Genomic DNA, 20,622 nt, shown 5'->3' on the forward strand with positions numbered 1-20,622 from the left:
TCCTCATGCCAGTGATGGGACTAATGCTTCTTTTTATCACATCCACACACACACACACACACACACACACACACACACACACACACACACACACACACAACGTAAAATTCAAACATCCCCCGCCCCCGAGATCCAGATCACTGGCTAATGGGGTATATTTTATTAAGTGCCCTCCACTGGAGGACACAGAGGAAGAGGAGTGTGTGAATAGAGGAAAGAGGGAGGAAGAAGGGTAGACATGTCATGAATGGTGAAAAGGTGAGGGTCTCTCCAAAGGGCGTCCACGTTATGTTTTATTTGGCAACCGACTACATTACGCAATAATGTCACCAATGCAAAAATCCAACACAGAACGTTGCGACACGAGTATCAGTTAACAATACTGCGCCATGATGGAGTAGTTTTGGTTATCATACAGTGGAAAGTATCGGAACATAAATAATCATTTTTATTTTTGGAGTAACATTTATGGACATGTAAAACTGAGACAGTGTTTGAAAAGTAAGGCATGTTTTGTTGAAAATGTTCATTTAAAACCGAGGTACCTCTGCAAGTGTAACGTTTACAACACCTGTATCAATACTGTTTCCAAACAGGAAGTGGATTCCTTGTTTACACTGCTCTCCGCCGTGCTCCACATTGGGGATCTGCGTTTCTCAGCCCTGACAGATGCTGAAAGCGCCTTTCCTGCTGACCTGCAGTTGCTGGAGAGAGGTGCGTACACCGTCCCCCGCCTCCACATGTTTGGGGTCACCAACACCTCCTCCATGTTTACTTGCTTCCTTCAAAGTTGAATCGCACCCTGATAATTATTCCTCCAAATGCGCTCGTTGGTGCCTGGGCGACCCCTGACCTCTTGGCGGGTGGTAAAAAAAAAATGACATCAGCGGCCTAGCAGGCTGATGACGTCAGGAAGATCTGACGTCAGCAAAGAAATTCCACTATGATTTTGGGCTCTGCTCAGAAATCCACTGACGACTTTTCCTGACTGCGATCGATTTAACTGCGGGAGGCATAAATGATGTCAGCATGATGTCACACACACACACACACACACACACACACACACACACACACACACACACACACACACACACACACACACACACACACACACACACACACACACACACACACACACACACACACTCAGCTCTATTGGTCCTGTTTAAAGTAATCTCAGTGTGGATTGATGAAGAGTTACATTAAGTAACTTTAACCTAATTAAGGTTATATTCAGTAGAGATGAATGCGATAAATGCTTTAAAATGTAATATCGGAAATTATCGGTATCTGTTTCAAGAAGTAAAATTAATGACTTTTTAAAACGGCGGTACATATCCGATAAAACACGGACGTAGGGCATACTTGCCAACCCTGCCGATTTTCCCGGGAGCCTCCCGAATTTCAGTGCTCCTCCCGAAAATCTCCCGGGGCAACCATTCCCCCGAATTTCTCCCGATTTCCACCCGGACAACAATATTGGGGGCGTGCCTTAAAGGGACTGCCTTTAGCGTCCTCTACAATCTGTCGTCACATAATATATGCGGCTTTTACACACTCACACACACACACACACACACACACACACACACACACACACACACACACACAAGTGAATGCAAGCATACTTGATCAACAGTCATACAGGTCACACTGAGGGTGGCCGTATAAACAACTTTAACACTGTTACAAATATGCGCCACACTGTGAACCCACACCAAACAAGAATGACAAACCGCACCGTAACACAACATAAGCACAACAGAACAAATACCCAGAAACTCCCTGCAAGCACTAACTCTACCGGGACGCTACAATATACACCCTCCGCTACAACCAAACCCCGCCCCCTCCAAACCCGCCCACCTCAAACAGTACATATTCCGTACAATTGACCACTAAATGGTAACACCCGAATAAGTTTTTCAACTTGTTTAATCAATTCATGGTAAAGTTACATTGTTTAATGCATCCAGCGGGGCATCACAACAAAATTAGGCATAATAATGTGTTAATTCCACGACTGTATATATCGGTATCGGTTGATATCGGAATCGGTTATTAAGAGTTGGACAATATCGGAATATCGGATATCTGCAAAAAAGCCATTATCGGACATCTCTAATATTCAGTTTCTGTTGTCCTCTTTAACAATGGAAGGTTGCCGAAAATTCTTGAAAATTATTACATTTTATTGCTGCCTCAAAAATTATTCAATGAAGCACTTTAAGGTTGCATCAAATGGTGTCCCATAGAAAGTAATATAAAGTGAATGAATCACTCCCATGGTCAACTGTAGCCGTCGTTAAATAATAACTGTATACCGTATTTTCCGGACCATAGGGCGCACCGGATTATAAGGATGGGGGGGATAGTTGAAAAATGTTAGGTAGAGATTCCATCCAAATATACCGAAAATATTGTCTGATTACAAGAACATTTAAAAGAGTATCTAAATCTGTGTTAGTGAGCATTGCTTCTTTTCCAAGATAATCCATCCACACCTCACAGGTGTGGCATATCAAGATGCTTTCATCTTTATCGTTCTTGTGTGTGTCCTGCACGTACAGTGGCGGGACTGTTGCAGGTGTCTTGTAGTGACCTAAGCGCCGCACTCACCTCGGACGTCCAATACTTCAGAGGTACTTTACACCTGTCTCTCGCAGTAAATATGTTTAATGTGCCATACAGTTTTTGTCAGCGACTTTGTTTTTGTGTCAGGTGATGTGATCACTCGGCGCCACACGGTGGAGATGGCCCAGCAATGCAGAGACCAGCTAGCCAAGTCCATCTATGGGAGAATCTTCAGCCACCTGGTCAACTGCATCAATGACTACCTGCAAGGACAGGATGACAGCGTGGGGTATGGAGGCTGTTTTGACATAATGGTTTTATTCAACCGTAACGCTTACGTGTCTAACAGCTGTCATTGTTTGGCATGCTCGGAAATATCTCTGTTACAAAATCATTATGTCAGAATGTGGGCCGCGACAATTGGCGCTGAAGGCAACGCCTCGCCCTGTCACAGAGTGAACAACAAGAAGGCCGAGAACCTTACTGTCTGATAACATTGCCATGCTAAAATTGCACTTTGTGTTTCAATATTTATTTAAAGTCAATTTTTTTTTGTATTGTTTGTTTCTATACTTAAGATAATTAAGGTATTTAGCTTCCAATTACAATGGTAAAAAATGCTAATGAAAAATACTGTAAATGTTTATTGCGTTTGAAAGGGTTACTTGCGTTATATATTATGATTACATTAGTGCTTAAATTGGTCTAAAAAAAAATATATATATATATATATTTTTATCGGCAGTAAAATGTGGGACAATATATTGTCCAGTAAAATGTGTTAATCTATCATTTATTATTATATTATGTATGTATAATTTATAATATAATAGTTTTTATTTTATTTAGAATCTTGTTCTTCATTTTAGATTATTTTCTATGTATTTTAATATTTTTATTTATTGGTTATTTACCTATTTATTTAAACCAGGGGTTTCAAACTCATTTTAGCTCAGGGGCCGCATGGAGGAAAACCTGTGCACACGTGGGACGGACTATTAAAATCATTGCATTAAAACTAAAAGATAAAGACAACTTCAGATTGTTGTCTTTGACTTACTTTGGCCAAAAATAGAACAAACACATTTTGAAAATTTTACAATGGAAATGTAGAAAAAAATAAAGTGTAAAGTTTAGATGAATGAAGGAAAGAAGAAAGTGAATACATTTACATATGCATAAACATTTTTTAAATTAATTAACGTTTATGACAACCTTTTTCCAGAACACAACATAGAATGTGAGATATAACAGGATAATCATTTGTTTTCAAAACAGTTACAAGAAAATGGGGCCCCAAAAATGTACTGTAGGACCCCATTATAAAGACAATATAACATACATCCATAAACGTGGATGCATATGCAAAAGTGCAATATATTTATCTGTACAGTAATCTATTTATTTAAATCTGCACCTTACTGCGATTTTATCCTGCACTACCATGAGCTAATGCATGGCAATTTCATTCTTATCTGTACTGTAAAGTTCAAATTTGAATGACAATAAAAAGGAAGTCTAAATCTAAGTATGACTTGATGGGGTCCCTGTAACCCCATTTTGAAAATTCCTAGTGCCAACACTGATGGAGTATTGGTGCGTGCAAAACAGCAGCAGGCGGCTGTGGCCTGTGGGCCGGTTCTAATACTAATCAAATATCATCCCATAGATCATTCATTTGTGGGCCGGGTCTGGCCCGCGGGCCTTGACTTTGACACCCCTGGTTTAAACACATCTTTTTTTTCGAAAGTGTTTGTACTTTTTGTTTATCTCTGCATGAACTCAATTGGATTGCTGTTAAATTATCTTGCCACCAAAAAAAAGAAAAGAGCAGCCTTGAAGATAGGTCAGTCCCACATCAAGGCCGGGGGTTGCCTTGTTGGAAAAGTGTCTCAAGGCACATATTTTAACTTTTCACATTTTTAACTGTTAGCGGCGGCCGTGCGGAATACTTTGAATTGCATGTCGTACAACAGCTGGCATGTACGCTCCACGATGAAATGGAAAATGCAGATCGAGGCGCTGAATGGAGGACATGGCCAAACGTTTAAGGAGATATTTGCCATAGTGTGTGTACAACATGCAAATAAAGGGAGCTTTTCAGTGTTGTTGTGATGAAGTTTTACCACAGGCAGCTTCTGGAATGTTGTTTTGGAAATATATGCAAAAAAATGTTGTACATTTGTCACCACAAATGTTTCAGGACTAGCAGTCTACGCTGTGAGCACGATTCTATACATACCTCGGTTTCAATGTTAGGGTTCACTCCATTTTCGGGAACAAAATGCAAAACTCGATCCTATGAGCACAGCAAATATGTTGACGATGTATGCAATCATGACGTGTTTCTTCTATATTCCTATTTCCTGCAGTGACCCTTCCTTAGAAATTGCAATCCTGGACATCTTTGGTTTTGAAGAGTTTCAGAAGAATTCATTTGAGCAGGTCAGACAAACAATTTTTATTTCTTGTCAATGACTATTCGATTGTCTACGATCACAATGGATAATGTCATGTCTGTGGTGGACTTGGTGTGACGTTCACTTGTCCTCAAATCACCCGTCAACCTCAATGGTTTCCACAATTGTGTCTGTGTTGTGTGTTTGTGTGTTTGTTTTCGACTCAGAATGGCAGCAACACGCTCCTGAATGTGTAAATAAGCACAATGTATTGTGTCAGGCCGTAGATGATCTTAAAGGAACACTTCATTATTATTCTTTGTTTTTGTGTGTATTTTTCCCATCGGTTTAGCAATTAAGACTTCAAAAGCAGGAATTCTAAAATAAAAAGTACTTGCTGGTGGGTACACTGACACATACAGTTGGTGAGATGATATAACAGTCATTGTTATGTGAATTAATGTCCTTAATACTTAAAATTAAGCCCATACAATCTACAAAATAAAGAAACATTGCTAGAAATGACAATTTATAAGTATTTGCACTTATTATCCATCCATCCATCCATCTTCTTCCGCTTATCCGAGGTCGGGTCGCGGGGGCAGCAGCTTAAGCAGGGAAGCCCAGACTTCCCTTTCCCCAGCCACTTCGTCCAGCTCCTCCCGGGCGATCCCGAGGCGTTCCCAGGCTAGCCGGGAGAGATAGTCTTCCCAGCGTGTCCTGGGTCTTCCCCGTGGCCTCCTACCGGTCGGACGTGCCCGAAACACCTTCCTAGGGAGGCGTTCGGGTGGCATCCTGACCAGATGCCCGAACCACCTCATCTGGCTCCTCTCGATGTGGAGGAGCAGCGGCTTTACTTTGAGCTCCCCCCGAATGACAGAGCTTCTCACCCTATCTCTAAGGGAGAGCCCCGCCACTCGGCGGAGGAAACTCATTTTGGCCGCTTGTACCCGTGATCTTGTCCTTTCGGTCATGACCCAAAGCTCATGACCATAGGTGAGGATGGGAACGTAGATCGACAGGTAAATCGAGAGCTTTGCCTTCCGGCTCAGCTCTTTCTTCACCACAACGGATCGATACAGCGTCCGCATTACTGAAGACGCCGCACCGATCCGCCTGTCGATCTCACGATCCACTCTTCCCCCACTCGTGAACAAGACTCCGAGGTACTTGAACTCCTCCACTTGGGGCAAGATCTCCTCCCCAACCCGGAGATGGCACTCCACCCTTTTCCGGGAGAGAACCATGGACTCGGACTTGGAGGTGCTGATTCCCATCCCAGTCGCTTCACACTCGGCTGCGAACCGATCCAGTGAGAGCTGAAGATCTTGGCCGGAGGAAGCCATCAGGACCACATCATCTGCAAATAGCAGAGACCTAATCCTGCAGCCACCAAACCAGATCCCCTCGACGCCCTGACTGCGTCTAGAAATTCTGTCCATAAAGGTTATGAACAGAATCGGTGACAAAGGGCAGCCTTGGCGGAGTCCAACCCTCACTGGAAACGTGTCCGACTTACTGCCGGCAATGCGGACCAAGCTCTGACACTGATTATACAGGGAGCGAACTGCCACAATAAGACAGTCCGTTACCCCATACTCTCTGAGCACTCCCCACAGGACTTCCCGGGGTACACGGTCGAATGCCTTCTCCAAGTCCACAAAGCACATGTAGACTGGTTGGGCAAACTCCCATGCACCCTCAAGGACCCTGCCGAGAGTATAGAGCTGGTCCACAGTTCCACGACCAGGACGAAAACCACACTGTTCCTCCTGAATCCGAGGTTCGACTATCCGGCGTAGCCTCCTCTCCAGTACACCTGAATAGACCTTACCGGGAAGGCTGAGGAGTGTGATCCCACGATAGTTGGAACACACCCTCCGGTTCCCCTTCTTAAAGAGAGGAACCACCACCCCGGTCTGCCAATCCAGAGGTACCGCCCCCGATGTCCACGCGATGTTGCAGAGTCTTGTCAACCAAGACAGCCCCACAACATCCAGAGCCTTAAGGAACTCCGGGCGGATCTCATCCACCCCCGGGGCCTTGCCACCGAGGAGCTTTTTAACTACCTCGGCAACCTCAGCCCCAGAAATAGGAGAGCCCACCACAGATTCCCCAGGCCCTGCTTCCTTATAGGAAGACGTGCTGGTAGGATTGAGGAGGTCTTCGAAGTATTCCCTCCACCGATCCACAACATCCGCAGTCGAGGTCAGCAGAGCACCATCCCCACCATACACGGTGTTGACACTGCACTGCTTCCCCTTCCTGAGGCGGCGGATGGTGGTCCAGAATTGCTTCGAAGCCGTCCGGAAGTCTTTTTCCATGGCCTCCCCAAACTCCTCCCATGTCCGAGTTTTTGCCTCCGCGACCGCTGAAGCCGCACACCGCTTGGCCTGTCGGTACCTGTCTGCTGCCTCAGGAGTCCCATGAGCCAAAAGAACCCGATAGGACTCCTTCTTCAGCCTGACGGCATCCCTCACCGCCGGCGTCCACCAACGGGTTCTAGGATTACCGCCACGACAGGCACCAACTACCTTGCGGCCACAGCTCCAATCGGCTGCCTCGACAATAGAGGTACGGAACATTGTCCACTCGGACTCAATGTCCAGCACCTCCCTCGTGACATGTTCAAAGTTCTTCCGGAGGTGGGAATTGAAACTCTCTCTGACAGGAGACTCTGCCAGGCGTTCCCAGCAAACCCTCACAATGCGTTTGGGCCTGCCAGGTCTGTCCGGCATCCTCCCCCACCATCGCAGCCAACTCACCACCAGGTGGTGATCGGTAGAAAGCTCCGCCCCTCTCTTCACCCGAGTGTCCAAAACATGAGGCCGCAAATCCGATGACACAACTACAAAGTCAATCATGGAACTGCGGCCTAGGGTGTCCTGGTGCCAAGTGCACATATGGACACCCTTATGTTTGAACATGGTGTTTGTTATCGACAATCTGTGACGAGCACAAAAGTCCAATAACAGAACACCACTCGGGTTCAGATCCGGGCGGCCATTCTTCCCAATCACACCTCTCCAGGTTTCACTGTCGCTGCCAACATGAGCGTTGAAGTCCCCCAGTAGAACGAGGGAATCACCCGGGGGAGCACTCTCCAGTACTCTCCAGTACTTATTATAGTTACACTAAATATATATATGTATGTATATATATATATATATATATATATATATTTTATTTATATATATATATATACACATATATATATAGACAATTTATAAGTATTTGCACTTATTATAGTTACACTAAATAAATATATATATATATATATATATATATATATATATATATAATTTTTTTTTTTTTTTTTTTTTTTTACTTTGTTAGATGTAAAACATGTTATTTAATATTTTTGTTTAATTTTGATTGCATGATGCTAAATAAAATTATGTAAAATATCCAATATTTTTGTACTTAACATAATATTTTGCTATAGCTATTTGCTTTTTTATTTTGTAAGTAATACAAAAAAAGAATGCATTACATTTTATTTTGTATACATTTTGATTATATAAAGCAGTCATTCTCAAACTGTGGTACCACAAGTGGTACATGGGGTACATCAAGTTGTAAGCCAAAGAATCACTTGGTTGAAGTAGAGTGTTTTAAATGTTCCTATATTTAAACACAGTATTACTGTTCAAACTATGTTTACTGTTTTAGTGGCCAAAAATATTGAGTATACTTGTTAAATAAAACATCTGCCTTGTTTGTAATGAATACCTAGGCCTACTAGGCTACTGTATTTTAATGTTGGTCATTATGGTGGTACTTGGAGAGCGACATTTTTTTCTGAGGTATTACTTGGTGAAAAAAGTTTGAGAACCAGTTCTATAAAGTGTAATACGAATAAGAATATATGTCAAATAAAACATATAATGAAATGTGTAGATAATATATTACATACTATTTAATGTGAATAAATATAATATCTAGAACATATTATATATAACCTACTTCATATTATATTATACGTTTTTATTTTCTATTATGTTGGATCAGAAAGTATATAATATGTATGATATAAGAATAACACAACATGTAAACATATAATTGTTGTCTATAACATATTTTGGTAACACTTTAGTATGGGAACATATTCACCATTAATTAGTTGCGTATTAACATGCAAATTAGTAACATATTGGCTCTTAATTTGTCATTATTAAGTACTTATTAATGCCTTATTCTGCATGGCCTTAATATACAACCAGTAAGCCATTAACGAAGAGTCTTTCCTCAATAACCTCAGAATTATTGCTTATTAGTAACCCTAACCCTTATATGTTCCCCTAGTGTCCAAATAACTCAACATTAAGTCTTTGTTACTTAAAATATGTTCCCCATACTTAAGTGTTACCCATATTTTATACTAGTTGTTTGCATTTAAAAAAATAAAAACATTGTTTTAGATTAAAATAAATATGTTATATTATTCATATGTATACAATACATATTACAATATATTTTACATTTATGGCATATGTGTAGCATCAAATATTTATGTTTTTTATTATTCTATTTTGTAGTTATTTTATTAGGGTTTTTTTCTATACATAAAATATACTGTATGTAAAAAAACCAAGCATTTCTATTTTTTAGTTGGGGGAAAAAAAAGTGGGAAACCACACATGCCGACTGTAAACAAGACAACCCAGACATAACAGTGAAGACTAAATGTGCTAAGTTTTAATTATCTTCTCAGCGTGTCTGCAAACTATTCTAGCTATGACTGCGTCTGCTTTTACACCGGGTTGGCGTGTACTCCAGCAGATCAACAAGTGCACTCCCATTGTTTCTTCCGTGAGGTGTGTGCGTGCGTGTGTGTGTTTGTGTGTGTAATTTGTACAGAGAGTACAGTATGTGCCCTTCTATCATTGGTGCTGTAAACATGCCAGGTGCTCATTTTAGCATGCACCGTCAACACGCTTTGGAGGATCTAGAGAGATCTATATAATTGACTGTGCGTGTGTGTGGCTTTAAGGTAGTGGTGGCCTCGTGTGTCATGCACGGTGTCTAATCCGAGAGAAAGCAGGGCAGTGAAAAAAAGAGTAACAACAAGTAGTAAGAAGCAAGCAAAATGCTGATAAGATGATTTGTTTTGATGTTTTAAACACAATAAAAACTGTCCCCCGACCCAATAATAAGAAAATGGACCCGTTCCTATGTTCCTAACTTCTTACATCCTCCAAAAAGTAGCCACAGACATTTGTTCCCACCTAGAATCATAAATAGTGCCCTCCGGTCATCTTACATAATCCTCCATGGACCAGGAAATAACACCAAAACTAACCCTTTTTATTTTATTTTATTTTATTTTATTTATTTTTTTAACAAATGTCTGTTTGAATCATCAAGATGTGCGGTGCTTCAGATTTAAAAAATAGTATATGAACCAGTCGTTGTGAGTTATTCTCCGTGAACCAGAATGTAGCCTGTTAATGTACACACAAACAAACCAACTGGTTGCCCACCGTTCCTTGCAAAATGGAATCGTCCCATGTTTAAAAACAAAAGTACGCGTTAGCTATATTTATGTATATATTGTGTGTGTATATACAGTCGTGGTCAAAATACACTTGTAAAGAACATAATGTCATGGCTGTCTTGAGTTTCCAATAATTTCTACAACTGTTATTTTTTTGTGATAGAGTGATTGGAGCACATACTTGTTGGTCACAAAAAACATTCATGAAGTTTGGTTCTTTTATGAATTTATTATGGGTCTACTGAAAATGTGACCAAATCTGCTGGGTCAAAGGTATACATACAGCAATGTTCATATTTGCTTACATGTCCCTTGGCAAGTTTCACTGCAATAAGGCACTTTTGGTAGCCATCCACAAGCTTCTGGTTGAATTTTTGACCACTCCTCTTGAAAAAATTGGCTAAATGTGTTGGTTTTCTGACATGGACTTGTTTCTTCAGCATTGTCCACACATATAAGTCAGGGATTTGGGAAGGCCATTCTAAAACCTTAATTCTAGCCTGATTTAGCCATTCCTTTACCACTTTTGGCATGTGTTTGGGGTCATTGTCCTGTTGGAACACCCAACTGCGCCCAAAACCCAACCTCCGGAATGATGATTTTAGGCTGTCTTAAAAAAAATTGGAGGTAATCCTTCTTTTTCATTGTCCCATTTACTCTCTGTAAAGCACCAGTTCCATTGGCAGCAAACCAGGCCCAGAGCATAATACTACCACCACCATGCTTGACGGTAGGGATTGATGTTCCTGGGATTAAAGGCCTCACCTTTTCTCCTCCAAACATATTGATGGGTATTGTGGCCAAACAGCTCAAATTGTGTTTCATCAGACATCACATGGACAAAGATAAGACCTTCTGGAGGAAAGTTCTGTGGTCTATCACAATCACTCTATCACAAAAAAAAATAAGAGTTGTAGAAATGATTGGAAACAAAATAATAAGAATAACAAAATGTAATGCTTTTACAATATATAATATACGAACAATGTAACAATTAAATATCTATAAATTATTGATTTATAATCGAATTGTAGCCCCTGAATTGTAATTGAATCGTGAGGTGCCCAAATATTCCCACCTCTAAGTGCGCCCAAGGCCCAACCAAAGTTCTCTTGCCATCTGAGAAATGTTGTATCCGAAATAGCTGCAATCGCTTTCTCTTAAGGTATTCATGTGTGATTTCCACAAGCATCTGTACAGACGGAAGGAAAAACACGGGCATGTCTGGATCACTCGTTTCCATATTTCCAGTGGTTCGCTCCGAGTTACAAAACCGCTTTATTGTGAAGCTGGCTGTGGCGTGTTCTTTCTGACATCCCTTCCTGTGTGGGGCGCGGTCTTTCTGGCGTCACTTCCTCTCCGAACTCAGTTTGTCAACGATCAATGAGTCCATACAAAGCTAAGAGCCGGATATTCAAGAAATTGTCCGAGGAGGGGGTCCTTAAACGATAGTTTAGTGTGGCTGAAACGGGGCTCAGGCCAAATAATTTTTTGTTTAAGGGGTTATCCGGCTTAGTGTAGACATAGCCTAAGACAACTGATCAGTTAAATGCCATGAGAATAACAATAACAGAATAACAGTGTCGTCACAGAAGCCAAGGGGTTCTATCCAATGGCTTAACTGGGGGGCGGAACTTGAGACAAGGATGAAAAGTGGCCTGTGTTGTGGAATTGAAAGGTGAAAGTAAAGTTGCGGGAAATTGGACCGAGACACGGAGATTGAGCCCGATGCACGAAAACGTTGCATTTTGGGGTTGGGCGAAATCTGTCTGAGCCGCCATTACATGGGATGAATATTGACGGACGGCACAGCACGGAGACGATCCAGCGGTGTTGACGTTACATATCTTGCGATTGCTAGTCTCGCACGACACCCTGTCTGTGTATCTACGTCTATTCTCGTCTCCTGTTACGTACTGTAAGTAGCGTAACAAGCGCGCGACTCTTTTTATGGACAACCTTGGCTCTCTTGTCAAAAGCAGTCAACTGATTTCTACCTCGGCGCAATAATAAAAATAGTAATAATAATAATAATAATAATAATAATAATAATTAGCTTTATTGTCTCCCAGGAGAAATGTGTCTTGAACATCAAGACACAGCGTTATACATACATACATACATACATACATACATACATACATACATACAGTTCATCCGACAATACAGTGACGACAGTGAATAGTGCGCCAGTATATCAGTTAGTTATGAGATCACACATTACTCGTCCCCCGTATTGCACACCTGCCGTATTGCAATATTGCACTCCTTATTATTGCATCCGGTTATTACAGTAGTTTTCTGTTGTTAAGTGCTTTGATTGCCAGTGGGACTAAGGAAAATCTATACCTGTTGAGTTTGTATGTTGCTGTTCTGTACCATTTACCATTTGGCATCTACACAATTTCACTATGAAGTATGTGGTGTGGGTCATGGGTGATTTTAAGACCCTGCTTCCTCACGGTCTTGTCGAATATTTCTTGAAGGGAACAAGGGGGCTGCATGCCAATTATTTTACCAGCCCTCTTGATAAGGTTTTGAGTTTGACAGACAGATTTCCAAACCATGTGGAGATACCATAACGGATGACAGATTCAATGTTTGCCTTATAAAACAACATCATGATATTGCTTGCCACACCGTGGACCCTGAGCCTCCTTAGAAAGTGCAGACTCTGGTTAATACGGGAGCAAACAGAGTCAACTTGGTTGGCCCGAGTTACCTGGGAATCAAACCAAATACCCAAGTACTTATAGGAGGACACCTGCTCCACTCTCTCCCCATAGATAATGATCGGGCCGCAATAACAGGTGTATGACTAGTGTGTGACTACAGGAGTTTAAGAGGTAGCTGGTAATACAGTGACTCATCAAAGGGTCAAATAATATTTGGTTCAACTCTTACTATAGAAAAATGACAATAATCACACTGTTGAGTGGAGATCTGCTTTATAAATATCTCCCCTTTTTGTCAAAGTAGATTTCATAGTGATGAAAGAAGGAAATAAAGTTGAAAACTGAAAGTATACTGTTTATACGAGTCATACCAAAGACTATAAAAACGGGACCCATTACCTCCCTGCTTGGCACTCCGCATCAAGGGTTGGAATTGGGGGTTAAATCACCAAAATGATTCCCGAGCGTGGCCACCGCTGCTGCTCACTGCTCCCCTCACCTCTCAGGAGATGGGTCAAATGCAGAGGGTAATTTCACCACACCTAGTGTGTGTGTGACTATCAGTGGTACTTAAACTTTTTTTTAACTTTAACTTTATACCCTGTTAAAGAAATATATTGATTTTTATTCTGTTAAGTTAAGCAGGAAAGATGTAGATTTAAGACAAAATCTGTTTATTTTATTATTTTAACATATTTATTTTGCACAAAAAATTCATTATTGAACAATTTGTTTTTAATGTATTCGTATTACTCCAAAACCTGCGCATCTTGCTGTATTCTGGTTGGAGTCAAATAGTACAGAAATACATGTGTGTCGATTGTCAGTAATCGGGTCATGTGATCCACCAGGGTTGAATGGAAGCAACTCTGAAACAAACAAGAGAAGTCCAATTGCCTCCATTCAACCATTGTGGATAACATAAAACTCCTTTCACACAAATAAAAAAGGCCAGAATAAATTAGGTCGACCAGCCCTGCAAGGTGTCCCTTATTTTTGTCAGGGAGTTGGCAACCCTAAAACTGACACACATACAGCTGACATAATTAGTTTTTTTTAATTACTTTCCCCTTTGTAGACAAACAAGATAACAGAACAGTGGGATAAATAGAATGATAATAAAAGCTTTGTTAGCGAGGAATATTCCTTGAAACCTTTAAAAGAACATTAGACAGACCAAAAGTACCTCATGTTTTGAGTATTGTAGCCACAGTGTCCCTAATATTTTTTGACTGTGGTCATCTAAATCAGGGGTGTCAAACGTCCGGCCCGCAAACAAGTTGTATCCGGCCCGCGGGATGAGTTTGCTAAGTATAAAAATTAACCTGAAATTTTTAAATGAAAGAAACCGCTGTTCTAAATGTATCCACTGGATTTCGCAATAGCAATTCTTTGTATCTTTGTAGATTATGCTACATTGGGGCCACATTGGGGCCTTTGCTCGTTTACACTGGAGTTTGATAAAAATCACATTTTACTTGCAGTGTAACCAATCAGCTGGAAAAAATCAGATCTCCAAAAAATCAGGTTTGGGCCACTTTGGCCTGCAGTGTAAACATAGTCTAAAAGTCATGGATACTGTTACTTGATGCTAGCATGCTAACCCTTATGCACTTTAGCCAATTTTGTAGGTATAAACCTAAGGTATTAAAGGTGTTATTTTCAAATGATGAAAATGGTAGGAAACAAATATGTTCCCAAAATGCTTTGCTTCATCTAATTATACATAATGGTGGGAGTGAGCGTTTGACCTTAGTCTCTGTAAAGTAGTTTTTATTAGTACTCAAAAAAATTTATAAGACATGACAAATTATTCCGTTACTTGGCTACATGCATCGCTCGCAAAATTGCGCTTTGAAATTTTCAGTTTCACTCCTACACGTGCCATATTCTGTATATTTTGGGGCTAAATTTTGCATTTTCACGCATAAAATGACTTAATTATCTAAAAATATCAATACTACACTAGTATTAGCCTCTGGATGAGACCAAACTACAAAACCCAAAACCAGTGAAGTTGGCATGTTGTGTAAATCGTAAATAAAAACAGAATACAATGATTTGCAAATCCTTGTCAATTCAATTGAATAGACTGCAAAGACAAGATATTTAATATTTGAACTGAGAAACTTTATTTTTTTTTGCAAATAATCATTAACTTAGAATTTAATGGCAGCAACACATTGCAAAATGTTGGCACAGGGGCATTTTTACCACTGTTACATGGCCTTTCCTTTTAACAACACTTAGTAAACGTTTGTAAACTGAAGAGACCAATTTTTGAAGCTTTTCAGGTGGAATTCTTTCCCATTCTTGCTTGATGTACAGCTTAAGTTGTTCAACAGTCCGGGGTCTCCATTGTCGTATTTCACGCTACATAATGCGCCACACATTTTCAATGGGAGACAGGTCTGGACTACAGGCAGGCCAGTCTAGTATCCGCACTCTTTTACTATGAAGCCACGCTGTTGTAACACGTGGCTTGGCATTGTCTTGCTGAAATAAGCAGGGGCGTCCATGAAAAAGACGTTGCTTGGATGGCAACATATGTTGCTCCAAAACCTGTATGTACCTTTCAGCATTAATGGTGCCTTCACAGTTGTGTAAATTACCCATGCCTTGGGCACTAATACACCCCCATACCATCACAGATGCTGGCTTTTGAACTTTGCGCCTATAACAATCCGGATGGTTCTTTTCCTCTTTGTTCCGTAGGACACAACGTCCACAGTTTCCAAAAAGCAATTTGAAATGTGGACTTGTCAGACCACAGAACACTTTTCCACTTTGCATCAGTCTATCTTAGATGAGCTCGGGCCCAGTGAAGCTGGCGGCGTTTCAGGGTGTTGTTGATAAATGGCTTTCGCTTTGCATAGTAGAGTTTTAACTTACACTTACAGATACAGCAACAAACTGTAGTTACTGACAGTGTGTTCTGAAGTACTGAAGTTTTCCTGAGCCCATGTGGTGATATCCTTTACACATTGATGTAACTTTTTGATGCAGTGGCCTACTCAGTGGACTAGTGGTTAGAGTGTCCGCCCTGAGATCGGTAGGTTGTGAGTTCAAACCCCGGCCGAGTCATACCAAAGACTATAAAAATGGGACCCATTACCTCCCTGCTTGGCACTCAGCATCAAGGGTTGGAATTGGGGGTTAAATCACCAAAAATGATTCCCGGGCGCGGCACCGCTGCTGCTCACTGCTCCCCTCACCTCCCAGGGGGTGAACAAGGAGATGGGTCAAATGCAGAGGGCACATTTCACCACACCTAGTGTGTGTGTGACAATCATTGGTACTTTAACTATAACTTAACTAACAGTACCATTCCTCAACTTTCTCAGTCTTTTTTGCCACTTGTGCCAGCTTTTTTGAAACATGTTGCAGGCATTAAATTCCAAATGAGCTAATATTTGCAAAAAATAACAAAGTTTTCCAGTTTGAACGTAAAGTATCTTGTCTTTGCAGTCTATTCAATTGAATATAGGTTGAAAAGGATTTGCAAATCATTGTATTCTGTTTTTATTTACGATTTACACAACGTGCCAACTTCACTGGTTTGGGTTTTGTAATTAGAGCGCACTGTTCAGTATTGTATTATTGGCTCAGCCTGAGGCAGCATTACTATATTGGATGAAATAAGTATAAAGATGACTATGTGGGTGTTATTTCATGTTTATAGGGCTCTCATAATTTTAAACGTATTTGGAAGGTCCTACAGGTCCCTTTTATGCTCTAGCTATTAGAGTATTACATTTATAATTGTTTTTCATACTTTGTGGAAATTGATTTACCACGGTTAGGCATGCAACCAATTAACAGCGATAAAAGAGAGATAACTGTTTCAGGAATTTCTCTGAATTGCAATTAATTTAATTCTACTGTCTGGAATTCCAATTTAGGAGCCGCCATTGTACCTAGAATTGTAATAGTTGACCTAAAGTAGCCTGCCGGCTAAGAACTAGGGAAATAAATATTTTTTTGGTCACTTATTTTGAATTAATTTATTTTCCCTTTGTTGCGGTACAGGGGAAGAAGACGGCACAGACAGCAGGGATGTTGTTTTAGCTCTATATTTATTATATATTACAATAGAAAATGACGTGTGTAGCTAATCCAATATATGTGTGGTGTGCGACTATGTGTAGAGATTGACGAGTGTTACCCGGAGTGTTGAGCGAGGTGCGGAAGTCCAAGAGGGGCAAGGCAGGCTCGAAGGTCCAGAGACAGGCTTTTGCTTTATGAGTCGTGATGTTCCGTTAAAAAGTTGATCATTACTATTTTCAATTACTTCTAGCGAAATAAAATGACCAATGGACAAAAGGGGAGGCACTTCGCCGCCCTACACGTGCTAACTCCTCCTGGTAGATGTTTTATGTCAGTGGCAAACATCCTCACGCTGTTGACATGTTTGTACACACACAGAGAGTAACATGCAGCAGTGCACACGGTACACGCACCGCATGGTCAGGGCCATTAGCACTTGTTAATTAAAGCTGTGTGTGTTAGTGTGTTGTACCTGCTCAGCACTTTACTAATGAGGTAAGTCAATCAAGCACCTTTAAAAGAGCAGACCAGCGTGAGGAAACAAACACTGATGAAAGGGAAACAGGAGCGTGGTCACATGTACGCCAAAGTATCGGCCTCTTCTGCTCCACCGATCACATGATCCGCACCTCACCTCCCACTTTACAATCAAGATACCCTTGTAAAATCGTTTAAATATGTTCATTGTGATGCTACCCTCTCCTTTGTAAAGCCTTATTAAATCAATTTATGATTTGGATAGCGGTTGACATTTTTCCATTTGGAAGGAAAACTAATTATTCTGTACCAGGGTCAAACCGTTACCAATATAAAACCTTTATTAACTGCACAGGCAATGTTTTGAGTGAGATTTTATAATTGCCGACATGCAAGTGGAAAAATATAACACATATGAAAGAAAATATAAATTAAAGTTTAACTAGATGAGGCAATTCCTGAATGAATTGCATGTGAATGCTCTAATGCTGAAGTTGAACTGAACTGGAATTTTTTTTAGAATTGTTGAAGTCGAGCACACAATTCCTGAACAGGCTGAATATTTTGAAAGTTGGAACAGTTTGAATCAGATGAAAATTGTGGGAGTTGTGGAACTTTGACAAATGTCCCATTGATTTCAATGGGATTTTCCAAAACATTTGGGAAAAGCGGGAATTTTATTGAAAATGGTATGAATGAGTTGAAATGGTTGGTGTTGGAACTTTTCAAATCGGTCGAAAAATGTTGAAGTAGTAACATGTTGAATTAAGAAATGCCATCCATCCATCCATTTTCTACCGCTTGTCCCTTTCGGGGTCGTGGGGGGTGCTGGAGCCTATCTCAGCTACAATCGGGCGGAAGGCGGGGTACACCCTGGACAAGTCGCCACCTCATCGCAGAGCCAACACAGATAGACAGACAACATTCACCCTCACATTCACACACTAGGGCCAATTTAGTGTTGCCAATCAACCTATCCCCAGGTGCATGTCTTTGGAGGTGGGAGGAAGCCGGAGTACCCGGAGGGAACCCACGCAGTCACGGGGAGAACATGCAAACTCCACACAGAAAGATCCCGAGCCCAGGATTGAACTCGGGACCTTCAAATTGTGAGGCACATGCACTAACCCCTGTATCACCGTGCTGCCCCTGAATTGAGAAATGGTACTATGGAATTTCGGGAAAACCGCAAATTTTTCCAGTTCAAAAAACAACTTCCTTTTTGTGTCCTAATTAGAGGGAATGTTTTGACGGTAGAACTGTTGAAGAGGGTTGAAAAATGTGGGAGGAGTAGTCGCCAGAAAAAAGGGTGGAAATAGGGCTTTGGAAAACTAGGAATTCTGGAAAATCCTGGAATTTTTTTGAACTTGGAAAAAGAGTACCGTATTTTTCGGACTATAAGTCGCAGTTTTTTTCATAGTTTATGAAAGTTGCATAATGTTTTTTTCCTTCTTTATTATGCATTTTCGGCAGGTGCGACTTATACTCCGGTGCGACTTATACTCCGAAAAATTTCAAGATGGTGGAATGTGTTGAAGGTGGAATGGTTTGAATTGGTTGAAAAATGTGGAAATGGTGAAAGTTCAAAAAATGTCCCGGAAAACCTGGAATTTTAGGAATTTGTCAAGGGAAAGCCCGCCATTCACGAATAGGCTGAACAGTTTGAAGTTGGAACGGTTTGAATCGGGTGAAAAATGTGGAAGGTAGAGAGAGCCAAACTCTAGAGAAGAATAATAATAGTAAGTTGTATAAATAGATGCATTTTAGTGTAGAAAACTATGTGTAAATGCCTTGGAGCATTCACACAATGAATACAAAAAAACAATTGCACTGGAGAGTGAGTTGAGAGCCAATAACATTTAGCTCATTGGCTAGTGCTGCTCAACATACTGTACTGTAGATATACAGTAGATCCCCGGCCTGCATGGAGGTTATGTTCTCTGGCCGTGCAAAAAAATGGAAAATCTCGCTCTTACCTCTCTACTAGCACTTACTAACTTGGCCTTGACGTTCTTTACCAATTTTAGAGAAATGCAAGTGTTGTAACTACAATATTGCAACAAAAGTGTCATAATTATTAGTCATCAGAGATCCCTATTTCTTCAATTGCCAGTTCACTAGCGACAGAAGCTAACAAGCTAAATGCACACTGCAGGTTTAAGCCTGGAATATTCCTCACACACTTACTACGATCATATGGTAACTGGTGTTGACACACAAAACAATGCGCCGCCGCCGTCATCTTGAACTTACTACTTTTTACACTGATGCATATTAGTGTTTTGCGATATAGATGACATACACTATATTGCCAAAAGTATTTGGCCACCCATGCAAATGATCAGAATCAGGTGTCCTAATCCTTTGGCTCGGCCACAGATATAAACAATCAAGCACTTAGGCATGGAGACTGTTTCTACAAACATTTGTGAGAGAATGGGCCGCTCTCAGTGATTTCCAGCGTGGAAATGTCATAGGATGCCACCTGTGCAACAAATACAGTCGTGAAATTTCCTCGCTCCTAAATATTCCAAAGTCAACTGTCGGATTTATTATAAGAAAATGGAAAGGTTTGGGAACAACAGCAACTCAGCCACCAAGTGGTAGGCCACGTAAACTGACAGAGAGGGGTCAGCGGATGCTGAAGTGCATAGTGCAAAGAGGTCGCAGACTTTCTGCACAGTCAGTTGCTACAGAGCTCCAAACTTCATGTGACCTTCCAATTAGCCCATGTACAGTACGCAGAGAGCTCCATGGAATGTGTTTCCATGGCCGAGCAGCTGCATCTAAGCCATACATCACCAAGTCCAATGCAAAGCGTCGGATGCAGTGGTGTAAAGCACGTCACCACTGGACTCTAGAGCAGTGGAGACACGTTCTTTGGAGTGATGAATCACGCTTTTCCATCTGGCAATCTGATGGACGAGTTTGGGTTTGGAGGTTGCCAGGA

At 41.0% G+C, this 20,622-nt stretch overlaps 1 protein-coding gene across 6 annotated transcripts in view; it reads left to right on the top strand.

Annotated features, from left to right (window-relative positions):
• myo16 (myosin XVI) overlaps positions 1-20,622 on the top strand; it is a 257,282-nt gene that overhangs the window by 156,691 nt on the left and 79,969 nt on the right. For all 6 annotated transcript variants that reach the window (XM_061971132.1, XM_061971135.1, XM_061971134.1 and 3 more), the window contains 4 exons: positions 597-714; positions 2,574-2,645; positions 2,725-2,866; positions 4,950-5,022. In XM_061971132.1, the coding sequence (XP_061827116.1) occupies positions 597-714; positions 2,574-2,645; positions 2,725-2,866; positions 4,950-5,022 (405 nt within the window). The remainder of the gene's footprint in view (positions 1-596; positions 715-2,573; positions 2,646-2,724; positions 2,867-4,949; positions 5,023-20,622) is intronic.

Source organism: Nerophis lumbriciformis, linkage group LG13, assembly GCF_033978685.3.
Source record: "Nerophis lumbriciformis linkage group LG13, RoL_Nlum_v2.1, whole genome shotgun sequence".
In the NCBI taxonomy this organism is placed as follows: Eukaryota; Metazoa; Chordata; class Actinopteri; order Syngnathiformes; family Syngnathidae; genus Nerophis; species Nerophis lumbriciformis.